The sequence below is a fragment of the Hyla sarda genome, chromosome 7 (assembly GCF_029499605.1).
Source record: "Hyla sarda isolate aHylSar1 chromosome 7, aHylSar1.hap1, whole genome shotgun sequence".
Taxonomy (NCBI): Eukaryota; Metazoa; Chordata; class Amphibia; order Anura; family Hylidae; genus Hyla; species Hyla sarda.
In genome coordinates, this window is record NC_079195.1 from 106,604,382 (window position 1) to 106,623,077 (window position 18,696).

Below are 18,696 nucleotides of genomic sequence, written 5' to 3' on the forward strand. Positions count from 1 at the left end.
GTGACATCCTCAATGCGACGTCACCGTCAGTGCGCACAGTGACAGCTCAGGACGCCGCCAGAGCCAGAAGTAGCATGGACCCCGGGCCCCGGGAACAGGAAATTATAAAATCGGGGATGGGGGAGGCAATGGGACAGCGGCCCATAACTTATACCGGAATATCAGTATAAGTTATCGGCTATCGGCCTTAACCTCCACAGATTATCAGTATCGGCCCTAAAAATCGATATCGGTTGATCCCAAGTTAAAATCCTCCTCGACAAAAGTGTCTCTACATAGGCTGACACGGTCACGGCTGATTTGTCAATCTTACACATTCCCCCAACTAATAAAAGCCAGTTGACAATTTATTACTAATATGTGTCCTCAAAGAATGTGAACCAGAGCACTCACCCGATATCTTCAAGTTCTGGTAACGTTCCAAGGGTCCTCTTTGGATGAAAATGGGGAGGCGGGGGAGTTCAGACGCTGGCCACGGACCGTATCATGCCACTTGGCACTTCGTCAGGCCGCAAGCGCCAAGTGGCGTGATACGGTACTCCCCCGCTCCTCTTCACTTTTGTCCGAAGAGGACACTTGGAACGTTACCGGAACTTGAAGATATTGGGCGAGTGCTCCGGTTCACAATCTTTCTACAGATCTTCTATATTTCTTCCGATATTGATTTCCACGTGAGCACCATCTGAATTGTTCCCTTAGCAGTTTAACCAGTGCATCCATTGTGATGTTGACACACGTTAGTATAAGCAGCATTGCAGTGCCGGTTTCCTTTGTTTTTGAACTGTTCAATTTATTACTAATTTTCTAAGAGAAAAAACAGAGCACAAGCACAATGCAGAGTTCTAAAAAATATATATTAAGAGCGCAACTATTTACTAAAACAGACATCAGGAATGGAGACAGGTCTTCTTCAACAAGAACATTTAATATTTTGTGACCGCTATTGTTTTCAAGCCTCCGACAACTTTCCATGTGGCTATATTGCATATAAATCTTTAACCCTTCCTAACCACTCAAGGCTTATGCACATGGCAGAATTTCTGTATCTTTAAGAACGAACTGTTCTGTATGAACAAATGCCGCCTTTACGTGATAACAGCTTTAAGGAAAGAAATATATATAACATTATAACATTGCCACCTTGTGGCAGTCTTTTTTACAGAACTTAACAAGGTGTGGCAGAGCACCAGGCTAGAAAAAATGTCAAATCTCACCATCTTCTATATACGAGTGCCGCCCATAACTTGGATAAGAATCAGAATCATCATCTAAAAAAAAATTTAAGAAAAAAACATTAAAAAAATTTTCATTAATTTTATAGCTGTCCTAAAATGAGAAAAAATGTCACAGCAATAAGCCCATGCAGAACCACACAAATGTAACATGTTACACCAATAAATAAAAGGAGGATGTTCCTTATCTGTGATAATAATTCTACATAATTGCTACATACATAACAAGATTACAGATATCGTTCTTTAGGGACCAGACCTCTGGAATTTAGGACATTTTCTTCTTTTATATGCTAACATGTATTCACATGCAGATCTAAGCAGCTTCGTGGGATATAATTGCAGGATGCATTAAATCAACATAGGCAGATGTCTTAGAGATTAGAGGAGGGGAGGCAGAGGCGATGTGTGCACCAGGACCCACGTTCTGACGTCCATCACTTCCATAACATTTAATAAGATCGCTCAGGCTAGAACACAGGGGTTGGCTCTGGCTTATCATTATGTATTATTGCAGGGGAAATAGACAGTAAATATACATGCAGGCTGCTGGAAAGAATACATTGGGGAATCCAATACCATCAGTCAGTGCTCATTACAAATGCAAGTGTGTATTCATTACCCATGTTTATTTATTTCCTATTCCTTATATAGAGCCATCAAATACTGGAACATTGTATAAACATTGTATAAAAAAACGTTACATGCACTAATTTTTCTCCAGTCACAAATAACGTCCGTTATTCATAACTGGTTATAACGGTTGATAACGGATAATAAAAAAACCCAATAGACTTGAATGGGGTTTTGTAACGGCCATTTTTAAGGGTTTTCTTAACAGAATATCGTAACAGGTCTTTAAAATGGAGCAACATATAGTGTGAAAGGAGCCTAACAAATAAGATTTTTTGGGGGAAATTTTAAATGAATATGATCTGTGCCAAAATCAATTGTCTCCTTGACCCATGTGTAGTATGGACACATGGGTCAAATTCAGAGGGTGTTGGTTAGTCTGTTTTAAAGGGGTTTTTCAATCTTTAAAAATGGTGTGCTAATGAGTTAACTGCAATAAGACTAGTCACTAATTTAGTGACTGTAGCTAAGATTCTTCTGTAAGCCAGTAACACTAGCAATCATGTGCTCGCCTCCTATTCACCCCCTACTTTGATTCAGTCCCACCTTGACTATTGTAACTCTAATCATACCTCCCAACCGTCCCAGATCCGGTTAAATGCGGCGCTCAGGGGGAAGTTTGCTCTCGTAAGCAGGGCCCTCATGCCTCCTTTTTAAATATTAAGTGTGTAATATTGTTGTGTCTGATACTGGTGTTTATTTGTACCCAAAATTTATAAAGTGCTGCAGAATCTGTGGGCGCTATATAAATAAAATTATTATTATTGTTGCTGTGGTTGTCAATCCTTTTTCACACTCTGTAGTATTGGAAGTTCCACATCCACTATTCCTCTACCCCCCCCCCCCCCCCTTCCCTTCCTGTCTATGGAGAGATACTCTACAACTGGGCAGTGTCTGGTGAAAAACAGAGCAGCAAAGTAGGCAGGGAGAAATGACTGCACTACCTTACAATGTGTAACATGCAGACCAATATAAATAGAGGCAATAGCTGTTTAAGGAGAAAGGAATCATGGCAACTGTAAGCCCTGGTAGCATTAAACCAAAGTACCTGTACAGAAGCTGTACTTCTGATCTATCATGGTACCTAGTAGTCAGCAACAGAACAGCAGAACATACAGGCAATAACTACGGCACTACCTTACATTTTGTAACATGCAGACAGCTGTAAATAGAGGCAATAGCTATGGAAGGGGAAAGGATTCTTGGGACTGCAATCCATTTTCCTCAAGAGGCGCCTATAGTTAAATGCGGCGCTCAGAGGGAAGGAGCCATTGGCTCCTCACCCTTTCAATCACTCTTGTGCCTGTGTCTTCATTTAGCCAGCAAACACAAGAGGCCAAACCCTTCCGCTGTGCTCCGGTGCACAAGTGACATCATCAGGCGCTGGAGCACAAAGGAAGATGATAGAACAGGAGAGGCTGCACAGAGCTGCAGGAGCCGACAGAGGAAGAGGACTGAAGACAACAGCTGCAGGAGCCAACTGTGAAGAAAACAAGCAGAAGGTAAGTATTCCGGAGGGAGGGGAGGGCTGCTGCCTACTTTGGGAGACCTCTGTCTACTGTGGGGGAAACTGCTGCTGCCTACTATGAGGGAACTGCTGCCTATTATGGGGAAAACTTCTGCCTACCATGGGGGAACTGCTACGTAATATGGGGTAAACTGCTGCCTACTATGGGGGAAACTGCTGCTTACTATGGGGAAACCGCTGCCTACTATGGAGGAAACTGCTGCCTATTATGAGGGAAACTGCTGCCTACTATGGGGGAAACTGATGCCTGCTATGGGGGAACATTAGCATCAGTGTGAATGGGTCTTCCGCGAGACCTGTTCACATTGAGGGATTTCAGCGGCGGATTATTCCGCCGCTGAGACTGTTCGGCGCAAAGAAAGAACATGTTCTTTCTTTGCGTGGAATTCCATGAGCACTGCATAGCCGTCAATGGTGACGGCGCAGTGCCATGCGGTCCTTCCGCCAAAGTATTTTTGACAGAATTTCTGCTTGCGGAATTCCACGAGCGGAGATTCTGCAGAGTGAACATACCCTGTTGGGAAAACTGCTGCATCCTGCATTGCCTAATTGGCTTCCACTACTGCCCCTTTTGTGACCACTGGGTCTTGAATATATCAAAAGCTCCATATTCATCAATTTCCCCCTACTCTCTATGCACTTTATACATTCAGGGATTAGCTAGTGACTTGTTCACCCTCCTGTATGTAAGCTTTCCTATTTATATAATATGGCTGGACCATTGTGTGATGTCCCAGTATGGGATATGTTCCTACAGTTCTGTCAGGTTGAGTCCCCGTACATCCTCATGGCTCTCCTGCAGTGTTCCACCATAATGTGAATAGGTTGTACAGTAAGTGCAAAGGACCTTTGAAGTGATTGTTAGTCACATGTTTGTCATGTGTTTGTTACCCAGAGAGCACCAGGTGGCCTGCAGTTGGCCTATGGGCTCCTTGCTCAGCCCCCTTTATAAGAGAGAGAGGTACTACAATCTCTCTCTTGTGATTCACTTTCTGCTGAGGTCAAGTCCAGTCCAGACGTCTCATAGCCAGTGTCCAGCATATCTGGAGGCCTCAACCTAAATTGCAGCCACAAGTCAATAAGTAAAGTCATCTTCATCTGCTGTCATCATCTTCAGTCAAGTCAACTGTAGTCAACGTGGCCTGCACCTATAGTCGCTCAAGTCACTGCAAGTCCCAGCAAGCTGCGATGTCCCCTGTGTTAGACTGTACTATCTGTCTACTTCAGTTAAAGCTACCGTTAACCTTAACCTAGCCTTGGACTATTATTTGCCCCTGCCTAACCTAGGACTAGCGGTACTACCTTCGCGTGGTTACATAGGCAAACCATGCACTGGCATCACGAACACTAAGGGGTTAATACCATCTACCCCTGGGCAACACCATCTGTCCCTTACACCTCACTTCACACCCCATGGCTCACCATATTTGTATCAATAAAAGCATTTGATGCCTTTCGTCTTAACCCCACTCCTCATGGTCTGTAAGCTCTCGCGAGCAGGGCCCTCACTCCTCCTGTTTGAATATTTAGTGTGTAATATTGTTATTACTGCAGAAAGGGAAAGAATTTGGGGAACTCCAATCCATCATATTGGTAATCCGATTCACAGTAAATCCTGGCAGAATCAAACCAAAGGACCTGTACAGGAACTGTACACGCTATACTTCTAATCGATGATGTCATCTACTAGTAATCAACAGGACAGCAGAGTATACAGTGAGTAACTACAGTACTACCTTATATTTTGTAATATGCAGGCAGCTGTAAACAGAGGCAATGTCTTTTGGGGGGGGGGGGGGGCGATTAAAGTAGGGGGGGGGTGGCGAATAAAGTAGGAGCTAATTGTAGTCCTCAACTTAAGTAATCCCACCAAAATTAAGGCCAGACAACATTAAGATAATATTGGTGCACATAGTTTGACTTAATAATGGCAATAATAAACAAAATAAAAAATAAAATTCTGAAGGTATTGTCTATTGTTTAGTAAGCAGCAAGACTGATTAAAGCGTACCTGTCATAGAGCAAAAAATAGAAAAAAAGTGATATGTTACTCAGGACCCAATCCTGATCATGTGCATATAATTTTTATGTGTCTCGGACCTATATATCCAGAGATATAAGCATTTATCTGCTGGTGAGTTACTTTTTCATTGTGAAGCTGGAGGGGGCGTGTCTGTCTGTCTCCCTCACAGGAGCAAGCCTGTGCAGTCAGCCAATCAGTACTCTCTACTCTGTAACCCTTTCCTCTCTGGTTTTATGCTGTGTCATGTGTCAGAGGAAGATACTTGGAGCTTGCCTGAAGTAATCAGAAGACATTATGGTGAATTCATAACAGGATAAAATGTATAAATATAAGAATAGATCTTTATAAAATTAGTGCAGGATTTTTTAGATAAAAGTACAGCATTTTTATGAATACATGTTCTATCTGTTGTATCTTCTCCTAGTAAAGCTGGATGCTAATCAGCATAGCTGTCACTATGTGTGTCATTCATCTTTCACAGACTCCTGAATGTCTGATCAACTTCTTTGTCATTCAGGAGTCCGAGAAAGCTTTGACTATTTCAGCATGCTGGGAGTTGTAGTTTAGTAACAACTGGAGCTGCAATGTTTGTAAATAACTGTGTTAGAGCAGTGTTGCCTCCAGCTGTTTTAAAACGACAGCTCCCAGCATGTCCACACATCCTTTATCTGTAGTTTTGCATACACAATAGAAATCTCCTATACTGGATACCGGTATGCTTTACGGCCGGTATCCAGTATGCTGTAAAATCTAGACTAGTCTGTCTGGCTAAAAGACAGGCGACCCCTATTTTGAGCTTGAATTTCAGGTGAAAATTAAAAAAAATTTTAACAGGTGTATATTGTGAAATGTCATATTATAATGAGTCCTGCAATACATGAAAAGTTTTTAACAATGACAGACTCTTTAAGCCACTTTTCTGTATTTCTGAAAACCCCTGTTTCTTCACATTATTGGACTTCTTAGATACAGTGTGACTGTACAAGTAGATAGAAGAAACACACGCACACACATTATATATATATATATATCTACACACACACACACAAGATACAGTACAATAATGAGACAGCAGCATTAAACAGTCATACTTTAACAACAAAAAAGTGAATGGTTTACAGATATTGCAGGGAAGGTGCCGACAAAGCTCATTGCAGCAGCACTGTACAAGTGTCTTATAGGTCACTGTTAAAATACCAAACCCCAGCAATAAGATAGTGGTTCATGTCATTCAGGCATAACAAGACTGAAATTGAATTGCAATAGCATATGCTCTTTTAATGCTAATATGAGTCAGGCCTTATGTAGGGAAAACGCTGAATAGTTGTTATCACACAACAGCACGCAATGTCAGGGACACCACCGCAAATCCAAGTCCAAACCTATTATGAGCAAACACAGTACACAAGTCAAGCCTACCAGAGCTGGAATGAATTAGTACAAAACGTATACTCGTAAGCTGGCCATACACTACAGATTTCTGATGGCTGCTTTTTGAACAATTTGTTGTTCACACTTAGCTTGCAAAGGTTTTCATTCAGGAAGGATGACAATGAATTGACAATTGGCGGACGGATCTCTGCTTTGTTTTATGGCCTCAGTTACTTCTGGGGTACACATCTGTGGCTCTGAGAATTTCCGAATAATGCCCACGACTACATGGGACATGATGGTATCTGTAGTGACCTTTGGTGTCAAACTCACCGTCTGATATCTCTAGTGTATGGCCAGCTTTAATCTTTCCATTTACCTTCAGAGCTAGGGCTAGGAGTAGATACAGGAAACTGGTAGGTAGGAGTATAAGGATTGAACTCTGCAGCAAAGAACAGCAAATCCACATGTACCTGTGGCATAACTACTAAATGCTAACACGCTATAAGAACTGTAATTCCTTATTACTCCAGGTGACTATTAGGGTTGCCACCTTTCTTGCAAAAAAAAAATAAAAAAATAAAACAAAATACCGGCCATGGTAATTTGCATAATGAATTATGTATGCGTGACATCACAGGATAGTCATATGCAGGGGAAATTATATCCTATTTTGACCCTTATAACTTTTTTATTTCTCCTTATATGGGCCTGTATGGGGGCTCTTTTTTTGCGCTCTGATCTGCAGTTTCTAGTTATTTTTATTGTCAGTTTTTCATTTTGATGTGACTTTTTGATCACTTCTTTTTGATCGATTATTAAAGGGGTTATCCAGGAAGAAACTTTTTTTTTTATAAATCAACTGGCTCCAGAAAGTTAAACAGATTTGTTAATTACTTCTATTAAAAAAATCTTAATCCTATCAGTACTTATGAGCTTCTGAAGTTGAGTTGTTCTTTTCTGTCTAAGTGCTCTCTGATGACACGTGTCTCGGGAACCGCCCAGTTTAGAAGAGGTTTGCTATGGGGATTTGCTTCTAAACTGGGCGGTTCCTGAGACAGGTGTCATCAGAGAGCACTTAGACAGAAAAGAACAACTCAACTTCAGAAGCTCATAATTACTGAAAGGATTAAGATTTTTTTAATAGAAGTAATTTACAAATCTGTTTAACTTTCTGGAGCCATAAAGTTTTTTCCAGGATAACCCCTTTAAATTCGGAAGTTGCAGTTAGTTACTAACTATAATTCCCAGCATGCCCTGATACAGCCTGTGGCTAAGCAGCTACCCCAAACGAAAACTACAAATCCCAGCACATTACACTATATAGTAGTATATAGTATAGGTCAGTGTTTCCCAACCAGAGGTGCCTCCAACTGTTGCAAAGCTACAACTCCCAGCATGCCCGGACAGCCAACGGCTGTCCGGGCATGCTGGGAGTTGTAGTTTTGCAACAGCTGGAGGCGCTCTGGTTGGGAAACACTGGTATAGTATATGGTGCAACATTCCAGGAGTTGGAGGATAGGTTGGATTTATACCGGCCATTGCATGGCCAGAATTTTTTATATATAAATACTGGCAGGGTGGCCAAAATACCGGCTGTGCAGGTAAAATACCAACCAGGTGGCAACCCTAGTGACTATACAACGCCAACCATATCAGCAGCTATACACTATATTGTGAATTGTGGTTTCAGAACTTAAGAGCCACATGTCTTCCTGCTATAAGACGTTACAGATTATGACTGCCTTCTTAATAGGGTTAGGGCCATAACACTCTACAAAAACTATTAATGTGTTAGCAAACATAAAGCATTATTCTCCGTCTTATGTAAGCAGGCACCGTCAATGGCGCACAGTCTGAATGCAGGGATTACATAGGCAAACACAGGATCACGTCTCAAGCCAGTCCTCTAGTACCTTCTGCTGGAGGCTTGACTTCAGGAAGCTCGGGAAATATATATGTGGGGGTATAGGGGTTTTCTTCAGGAGAATCTAATAAGCAGTAAATTGAAGGAGAAAAAAAAAGAGACATTGCAAAGGCAGGGAATGAAAGAAGCCCCCACAAATAAGTATTTCTGGAATGCAAAGATGGACTTCATGTAACACGCCCCCTACTGTTGTATCATATGCAATGCTTAACTATAAGGATTTCTAGTGTTATTCTCTAGAAATATGGAGCATCAATATCCAGGTTAAATCCCTAATTACCTGTAGGACCCCCTATGTTGTCTACTGCATATTCTGCCCCTGTGAACACTTCTACGTGGGGTCCACTACCAGACCTGCCTTCATGAGGCTGAGAGAACATATCCACCTCACCAAATTAGGGACAGGAGTCCCACGTCTTTCTAGCCACGTCCAAGAGCAACTTAAGGGCGATTGGGAATGCCTCCATTGGTTCGGCATCGATAGAGTACAGAAATTCCACAGTGACAAAGACTTGTATACATGCCTTTTACACTACATGCACTATTTCTCCCGTTACTATCTTCCGTCAAAAAATAACGGCCGTTATTAATAACGGGCTATAACAGGTTAAAATGGCTATTAGAAAAATCCCATAGACTATAATGGGATTTTCTAAAGGCCATATAGGATTTTGTAACTGCAGTTTTACAGCTGATTTTCAGACAGAACTTCCAACGGATCTTTAAAATGGAGTAATTTTGTAGTGTAAAAGGAGCCTAAGACTGTCCACCATGTGACTTGTCATGTGATTGTTACCCAGGAGGTATCAGTGACCAGGTGATCTCAGGCGTGACCTATGGGCTCCCTGCGTTTCCCCCATATAAGCCTTGGGTGGAGCTAGCTCTTTCTCTTTCCTTACAAGTCTTTGCTGAGGTCAAGTCGAGTCCTAGAGAGTGTCCAGAGTCATAGGAGGCCTCAAGTCCAGTCTGCCGCCACAAGCAGCTATAAGTAAGCCACAGTCTCAGCATTGTCAGTCATCAGTCAAGTCAGTCACAGTCATCATTTGTCAAGTCAACGTGGCCTGCATAAAATTGACCATATCTACTTTAAGTCCCAGCAAGCCCTTAAGGTCTCTGAGTCACTGGTCACCTCTGTGGGACCCGGCTGAACTGTATAGACTTTACAATCTGTCTACCCTCAGTAAAGCTACCGTTATCCGTAACTTGGCGTCGGAGTCATTATTGCCCCTGTGCCTAGCCAAGGATCTAGCGGTATACCTTTGGGTGGTATTAAAGATAAACCACGCCCTAGCATCACAAATACAAGGGGTTAATTCCATCTGCCCCTAGGGTAACAACATCTGCCCTCATCACACCCCGTTACCACACCGGAGTCCATTTAGAGCGGTGTCGGGGCAGGGTTCGGGCATTGGCGTGACCAAGTGGTGCAAGACTGCAAAATGGAGTCGTCGCTCCCCATGCTCTTCGTGAGCTTGTTTGTTTTGTCTTCACTATCCCGATGTTCCTGCGCTTCGTGATGTAAATAAAGTTCTTCAGTTCTGCACAAGTCAGTGGGTGAGTGCTATGTTACTTTTCTATATACCAGCCTTATTCTCAAGCAAGAATGTTGGCAACAGCATTGTATTCAAAAGTACCTGTAGAAAGTCAGAGTTTTACAAGGTCTATGGATGGTTTTGACTACAGGAGGTAGTGAAGGTATCATATGTGTGTGGTCAGTCACCTTTAGCTAAGCATGAGCTGTCAAAAATCTACAGTATGGACAGCCATACACATCCGATAGTCGCGGCTTTCTTTAGTCCGGCATCATCATCATCAATAGGGTAAGGGGTTTTACAACTGGGAGCATAGAGGTATCTTTACAAGAGCAGCATTGTCATTAGATATGTCAGGGGAAATCACTATAAAACTAAATACATTCATAAGAAGATCACTTTTCTATAAATGTTGTGAGGCCTAAATGTACGGGCAATAAATTTAAATTGGGCACTGACACAGCTTTTGCATTCAAGCATATGTCTTTGCATGTCTGACACTTTGCAATCATTGTTACAGCTACTGTATTTTAGTAGTCAGGGGCTGTTCTCTCTATGACCTAGATTTTGCCACATCAGAAAATGTGCCCTTTTGGCATGTGACTTCTCTGGCACTTGTGCACACTCTACTTCAACAGTCCCCTCCAAGTAAGGTCCATCAGGAGTGGACAAAGTTCAAAAGTATCAGCTGGAACTTCCCTACAAGTCAACATTTTGATGTACTGTACATCATGTCAAGCTTATGCAGTGATAAGGCCAAAAAAAATTTCAATTTTAAAGGTTAAAATACTTTCCGTGTAACCGCACAGCCAAGTTGAAATGTTATTCTTTGAGGTTTGCCCTGGGTTTCGGAGCAGTAAGTGCTTTGTCCTGGGTTTTGGAGCAGTAAGTGCTTTGCTATGGGTTTTGGAGCAGTAAGTGCTTTGCTATGGGTTTTGGAGCAGTAAGTGCTTTGCTATGGGTTTCGGAGCAGTAAGTGCTTTGTCCTGGGTTTCGGAGAAGTAAGTGCTTTGCCATGGGTTTTGGAACAGTAAGTGCTTTGCTATGGGTTTTGGAGCTGTAAGTGCTTTGCCATGGGTTTTGGAGCAGTAAGAGCTTTGCCATGAGGTTTGGAGCAGTAAGTGCTTTGCCATGGGTTTTGGAGCAGTAAGTGCTTTGCTATAGGTTGTGGAGCAGTAAGTACTTAGCTATGGATTTTGGAGCAGTAAGTGCTTTGGTTTTGGAGCAGTAAGTACTTAGCTATGGGTTTTGGAGCAGTAAGTGCTTTGCCATGGGTTTTGGAGCAGTAAGTGCTTTGCCATGGGTTTTGGAGCAGTAAGTGCTTTGCCATGGGTTTTGGAGCAGTAAGTGCTTTGCCATGGGTTTTGGAGCAGTAAGTGCTTTGCCATGGGTTTTGGAGCAGTAAGTGCTTTGCCATGGGTTTTGGAGCAGTAAGTGCTTTGCCATGGGTTTTGGAGCAGTAAGTGCTTTGCTATGGGTTTTGGAGCAGTAAGTGCTTTGCTATGGGTTTTGGAGCAGTAAGTGCTTTGCTATGGGTTTTGGAGCAGTAAGTGCTTTGCCATGGGATTTGGAGCAGTAAGTACTTAGCTATGGGTTTTGGAGCAGTAAGTGCTTTGCTATGGGTTTTGGAGCAGTAAGTGCTTTGCCATTGGTTTGGAGCAGTAAGTGCTTTGCTATGGGTTTTGGAGCAGTAAGTTCTTAGCTATGGGTTTTGGAGCAGTAAGTGCTTTGCCATGGGTTTTGGAGCAGTAAGTGCTTTGCTATGGGTTTTGGAGCAGTAAGTACTTAGCTATGGGTTTTGGAGCAGTAAGTACTTAGCTATGGGTTTTGGAGCAGTAAGTGCTTTGCCATGGGTTTTGGAGCAGTAAGTGCTTAGCTATGGGTTTTGGAGCAGTAAGTGCTTTGCCATGGGTTTTGGAGCAGTAAGTGCTTTGCTATGGGTTTTGGAGCAGTAAGTGCTTTGCCATTGGTTTTGGAGCAGTAAGTGCTTTGCTATGGGTTTTGGAGCAGTAAGTACTTAGCTATGGGTTTTGGAGCAGTAAATGCTTTGCCATGGGTTTTGGAGCAGTAAGTGCTTTGCTATGGGTTTTGGAGCAGTAAGTACTTAGCTATGGGTTTTGGAGCAGTAAGTACTTAGCTATGGGTTTTGGAGAAGTGCTTTGCCATGGGTTTTGGAGCAGTAAGTGCTTAGCTATGGGTTTTGGAGCAGTAAGTGCTTTGCCATGGGTTTTGGAGCAGTAAGTGCTTTGCTATGGGTTTTGGAGCAGTAAGTGCTTTGCCATTGGTTTTGGAGCAGTAAGTACTTAGCTATGGGTTTTGGAGCAGTAAGTGCTTTGCCATGGGTTTTGGAGCAGTAAGTGCTTTGCCATGGGTTTTGGAGCAGTAAGTGCTTTGCCATGGGTTTTGGAGCAGTAAGTGCTTTGCCATGGGTTTTGGAGCAGTAAGTGCTTTGCTATGGGTTTTGGAGCAGTAAGTGCTTTGCCATGGGTTTTGGAGCAGTAAGTGCTTTGCTATGGGTTTTGGAGCAGTAAGTGCTTTGCCATTGGTTTTGGAGCAGTAAGTACTTAGCTATGGGTTTTGGAGCAGTAAGTACTTAGCTATGGGTTTTGGAGCAGTAAGTGCTTTGCCATGGGTTTTGGAGCAGTAAGTGCTTTGCCATGGGTTTTGGAGCAGTAAGTGCTTTGCCATGGGTTTTGGAGCAGTAAGTGCTTTGCCATGGGTTTTGGAGCAGTAAGTGCTTTGCTATGGGTTTTGGAGCAGTAAGTGCTTTGCTATGGGTTTTGGAGCAGTAAGTGCTTTGCTATGGGTTTTGGAGCAGTAAGTGCTTTGCTATGGGTTTTGGAGCAGTAAGTGCTTTGCCATGGGTTTTGGAGCAGTAAGTACTTAGCTATGGGTTTTGGAGCAGTAAGTGCTTTGCTATGGGTTTTGGAGCAGTAAGTGCTTTGCCATTGGTTTTGGAGCAGTAAGTGCTTTGCTATGGGTTTTGGAGCAGTAAGTACTTAGCTATGGGTTTTGGAGCAGTAAGTGCTTTGCCATGGGTTTTGGAGCAGTAAGTGCTTTGCTATGGGTTTTGGAGCAGTAAGTACTTAGCTATGGGTTTTGGAGCAGTAAGTACTTAGCTATGGGTTTTGTAGCAGTAAGTGCTTTGCCATGGGTTTTGGAGCAGTAAGTGCTTAGCTATGGGTTTTGGAGCAGTAAGTGCTTTGCCATGGGTTTTGGAGCAGTAAGTGCTTTGCTATGGGTTTTGGAGCAGTAAGTACTTAGCTATGGGTTTTGGAGCAGTAAGTGCTTTGCTATGGGTTTTGGAGCAGTAAGTGCTTTGCCATTGGTTTTGGAGCAGTAAGTGCTTTGCTATGGGTTTTGGAGCAGTAAGTACTTAGCTATGGGTTTTGGAGCAGTAAGTGCTTTGCCATGGGTTTTGGAGCAGTAAGTGCTTTGCTATGGGTTTTGGAGCAGTAAGTACTTAGCTATGGGTTTTGGAGCAGTAAGTACTTAGCTATGGGTTTTGGAGCAGTAAGTGCTTTGCCATGGGTTTTGGAGCAGTAAGTGCTTAGCTATGGGTTTTGGAGCAGTAAGTGCTTTGCCATGGGTTTTGGAGCAGTAAGTGCTTTGCTATGGGTTTTGGAGCAGTAAGTGCTTTGCCATTGGTTTTGGAGCAGTAAGTACTTAGCTATGGGTTTTGGAGCAGTAAGTACTTAGCTATGGGTTTTGGAGCAGTAAGTGCTTTGCCATGGGTTTTGGAGCAGTAAGTGCTTTGCCATGGGTTTTGGAGCAGTAAGTGCTTTGCCATGGGTTTTGGAGCAGTAAGTGCTTTGCCATGGGTTTTGGAGCAGTAAGTGCTTTGCCATGGGTTTTGGAGCAGTAAGTGCTTTGCCATGGGTTTTGGAGCAGTAAGTGCTTTGCCATGGGTTTTGGAGCAGTAAGTGCTTTGCTATGGGTTTTGGAGCAGTAAGTGCTTTGCTATGGGTTTTGGAGCAGTAAGTGCTTTGCTATGGGTTTTGGAGCAGTAAGTGCTTTGCCATGGGTTTTGGAGCAGTAAGTACTTAGCTATGGGTTTTGGAGCAGTAAGTGCTTTACTATGGGTTTTGGAGCAGTAAGTGCTTTGCCATTGGTTTTGGAGCAGTAAGTGCTTTGCTATGGGTTTTGGAGCAGTAAGTACTTAGCTATGGGTTTTGGAGCAGTAAGTGCTTTGCCATGGGTTTTGGAGCAGTAAGTGCTTTGCTATGGGTTTTGGAGCAGTAAGTACTTAGCTATGGGTTTTGGAGCAGTAAGTACTTAGCTATGGGTTTTGGAGCAGTAAGTGCTTAGCTTTGGGTTTTGGAGCAGTAAGTGCTTTGCCATGGGTTTTGGAGCAGTAAGTGCTTTGCCATGGGTTTTGGAGCAGTAAGTGCTTTGCTTTGGGTTTTGGAGCAGTAAGTACTTAGCTATGGGTTTTGGAGCAGTAAGTGCGTTGCTATGGGTTTTGGAGCAGTAAGTGCTTTGCCATTGGTTTTGGAGCAGTAAGTGCTTTGCTATGGGTTTTGGAGCAGTAAGTACTTAGCTATGGGTTTTGGAGCAGTAAGTGCTTTGCCATGGGTTTTGGAGCAGTAAGTGCTTTGCTATGGGTTTTGGAGCAGTAAGTACTTAGCTATGGGTTTTGGAGCAGTAAGTACTTAGCTATGGGTTTTGGAGCAGTAAGTGCTTTGCCATGGGTTTTGGAGCAGTAAGTGCTTAGCTATGGGTTTTGGAGCAGTAAGTGCTTTGCTATGGGTTTTGGAGCAGTAAGTGCTTTGCCATGGGTTTTGGAGCAGTAAGTGCTTTGCTATGGGTTTTGGAGCAGTAAGTGCTTTGCCATTGGTTTTGGAGCAGTAAGTACTTAGCTATGGGTTTTGGAGCAGTAAGTACTTAGCTATGGGTTTTGGAGCAGTAAGTGCTTTGCTATGGGTTTTGGAGCAGTAAGTGCTTTGCTATGGGTTTTGGAGCAGTAAGTGCTTAGCTATGGGTTTTGGAGCAGTAAGTACTTAGCTATGGGTTTTGGAGCAGTAAGTGCTTTGCTATGGGTTTTGGAGCAGTAAGTGCTTTGCTATGGGTTTTGGAGCAGTAAGTGCTTTGCCATTGGTTTTGGAGCAGTAAGTGCTTTGCTATGGGTTTTGGAGCAGTAAGTGCTTTGCCATGGGTTTTGGAGCAGTAAGTGCTTTGCTATGGGTTTTGGAGCAGTAAGTACTTAGCTATGGGTTTTGGAGCAGTAAGTGCTTTGCCATTGGTTTTGGAGCAGTAAGTGCTTTGCTATGGGTTTTGGAGCAGTAAGTGCTTTGCCATGGGTTTTGGAGCAGTAAGTGCTTTGCTATGGGTTTTGGAGCAGTAAGTACTTAGCTATGGGTTTTGGAGCAGTAAGTGCTTTGCCATGGGTTTTGGAGCAGTAAGTGCTTTGCTATGGGTTTTGGAGCAGTAAGTGCTTTGCTATGGGTTTTGGAGCAGTCACACAGAAGTGGCGGTGGGTGACACGTGCGCAGACATTCATCACATGCTGATACTTAAATCGTACACTGATAAAGACTTCAAATTAATGAGTTATGTCAGGCATTCCCGCTGCGGAAAAACAACTGTAATTTATTAAAGATAAAAGGACGTTCTCCAGTTTAATGGCCTGGTGCCTGCAGACTGTAAACAGTGTATCAGCAGGCAGGTGGTATTACAGCACAATTCCATTTCTAAAGACAGAAATAATGACTTTGTAAATCCCTCATAGCAGAGCCAGTGGGCAGAAATAAAAACGGGAAGAAAGATAAAGGGCTGTGCTCATCTGTGAGACTGCCAAAAACAGTGCAAGGCAAAAATTGGAGGGTAAAGGAAACAAACTTAGCTCTTTATTATTTTGACACATTTGGAAATTAAAAGCAACAACCTAATTCCTCCACTTTTCTTTTGCACTAGCTTTGTAAAAGAAGCACTCTGGGATTTTTTTCCCCTTATATATTGCAGCATAGGCTATTATTAGAGAGTAATGTAGGGGTCCCTGTGTATGCCTTACACGTACCTGCTTTAGCACATGTAAAAATTGAGGAAAAGAAAACCAGACAAGAAACACAATGTTTGAACACAATCTCTAGCAGAAGCAGCACTATACAGATAAAACTGGGAGAGGTCTGTGACCAAACAGGTGCAATTTAATAGGTGGTTCACAGGAAGTCAACTGACTAAGGACTGGTGATCACATGACCAAGTTAGTGTAAAGAAAAGCATATCGTAGATGCAGCGGAGATGGAATTAAACAAATTGGAAAGTGCAACTATTGATAATGAGCGTGCATGATATGGGCAAACGTAAACAAACAAACCCAGGGGGCTTCTTTAAAGGAGAAGTATCATGTAGAAAAAGTTATCCCCTATCCAAAGGATAGGAGATAAGAGTCAGATCACAGAGGGTCCAATCGCTTGGACCCCGGCTCTCCCTGGTAACGAAGCGTGTCGCCCTCCACACTAAGCCTCTCTATGTATCTCTATGGGAGAGCCGGAGATACATGGAGAGGCCCCCAGGGCCTGATGAAATGCTGAATGGCGTGAAACAGTGGCTGTTGTCCAGGTGCACGCTCCTGCCACTCAGCTCTGCTCATGTCTTGGGGAAGATATCGCAGCTATGTTCTGAGTGAACTTTGAATAAATCGTTGCAGCAGGATCCTCAGGTGTGTGCTCCGTTTCTTCTCTCTATATTGTTGCTTTTGTACCTGTATACTTGCACACGTGAAGCACCCCTACACTCCTGGTCTGTTAAGGACCTATGCCCCATCATAGACACTTGTCAGCTGCATTCTATGATTTTTCAGTCAGCGGTGCCTGGCTTTATCTACTTGTTGATTTTTTAAATGTGTTGGACCTCCACAATAACTTGTATGTAATGCCATTTAGGATTCCAAACAAGGAGTAATGGGGGATCCAGGTGACCGACCGAGCAGGAAAGGAGGGAATTGGAAAGGTAAGAATATTTTTAGATTTTCAATCAATATAATCCTATGTAAATGCCTCAATAATCCACTTTGATTGTATCAAATAAAACAAATATTTCAACTATTTTGCTGGTCAGAGGATGCTGATGTACTTAAAAAGCAAGTGAGCTTGAGAAAGGCCAGGTGAGCTGGCAGAAACGTTGCTGTGACACTTTTGTTTATGGAATAAACTACACTTTTTTAAATGGAATCCTGAGTGCTGCGGATTTATGAAATTTTTGTATACCACATGGATCCCAGACCAAGGTCCGGTTCTGCAAGCACCACCTTTTATTTCTTCATATTGGATTGTGCTGCTTCCCTATTGTCTATAAAAAGCAAGTGATCTACAGCCAGTCCATCAGTCCAGTGGCATAACCCATATCATAACATATGTGCCTACAACCCTTAGTAATTCTTCAGAGAAGTTATTATAGGGGCTCATATTCATTCTCGATAAAGTTACATGTGCTGTAACCAAAGATAACCTCACTTCTTGGCAAAATAGGAGCCCACTCCTAACAGGGCCGGACTGGGGATAAAACCCAGCCCTCAAAATAACTGCATACCAGTCCCACAGCATTACAACATTGTGCCAGTCCCATGGCATAACATCATTATTGTCTTGATTATAAAAGCGGAAAGCATTCATTTTTAAACCCATTTTAGAAATGTACTATTTATGGATAATACAGATATGACAGGGTGATCAGACTCTGACCACGTGTTTTACGTGGCTATGCTAGGGAACAGTGAAGCATGTCATTTGATTTTCAAGGCTTCCAGTCCATAGTGTTGCGGGCTTAATGTTGTGCCCTTTGACTCAAACTTTAAGTCAAAGGGCACAGCATCAAGTTTGCAACATGACAGAAGCATAGACTGTAGTGCATGGAGCCTGTGTAGCGGAAGCCTGGTATTTGATATGCAAGGCTTCCATAATGTATTCTTTGTCTGAACCCTTTGATCTCAGGGCAGAGTTCTTTTACGAAGCCTGGAAAACCAAATGCCAGGTTTCCACTTATATGGACTAGCTTCAGGTTGGGTCTGGCCAGTCTGTAAGAATTTTACCCCAGAAATGTTTGGCATTGGATGGCCAAACATTATATATGGCAGTGGGCCAGTCACTGCGAATGCACAGGGCGGTGGCCTACAGGGAATTTTCCCAGGACCCAGTAGGCCAGTCTGGATTTAAGTTTTAATATTTGAGATTTAGTTATGTCAGAAAAAAACAGAAGGTGTTACCTCTGTTAAGCCGGTGGATCTGCTTGAACATGGTCTTGTACCAGTCTTTCGATCTTTCTGTGTTCTATGAAAGACAAACAAAAAGTATTGAGATACATTTAGATACTGGGTAATTGAATTATCACTAAAAAGATTAAGCAGAAAAAAAATGGATATTAATATCTTAAAATCCATAGAGAGAAAAGAAGTCGGCACTCACCTGGTTCTTCTGATTTTGTCTATTACATATACTCACGTATATTACAGG

The 18,696-nt window shown here is 42.7% G+C and overlaps 1 protein-coding gene across 8 annotated transcripts in view; it reads right to left on the reverse strand.

Annotated features, from left to right (window-relative positions):
- The window catches only part of LOC130282279 (sorbin and SH3 domain-containing protein 1-like), a 404,864-nt gene that overhangs the window by 83,263 nt on the left and 302,905 nt on the right, over positions 1-18,696 (reverse strand). For all 8 annotated transcript variants that reach the window (XM_056530335.1, XM_056530339.1, XM_056530338.1 and 5 more), the window contains 2 exons: positions 18,450-18,513; positions 1,215-1,268 (listed from right to left, as the gene is read on the reverse strand). In XM_056530335.1, the coding sequence (XP_056386310.1) occupies positions 1,215-1,268; positions 18,450-18,513 (118 nt within the window). The remainder of the gene's footprint in view (positions 1-1,214; positions 1,269-18,449; positions 18,514-18,696) is intronic.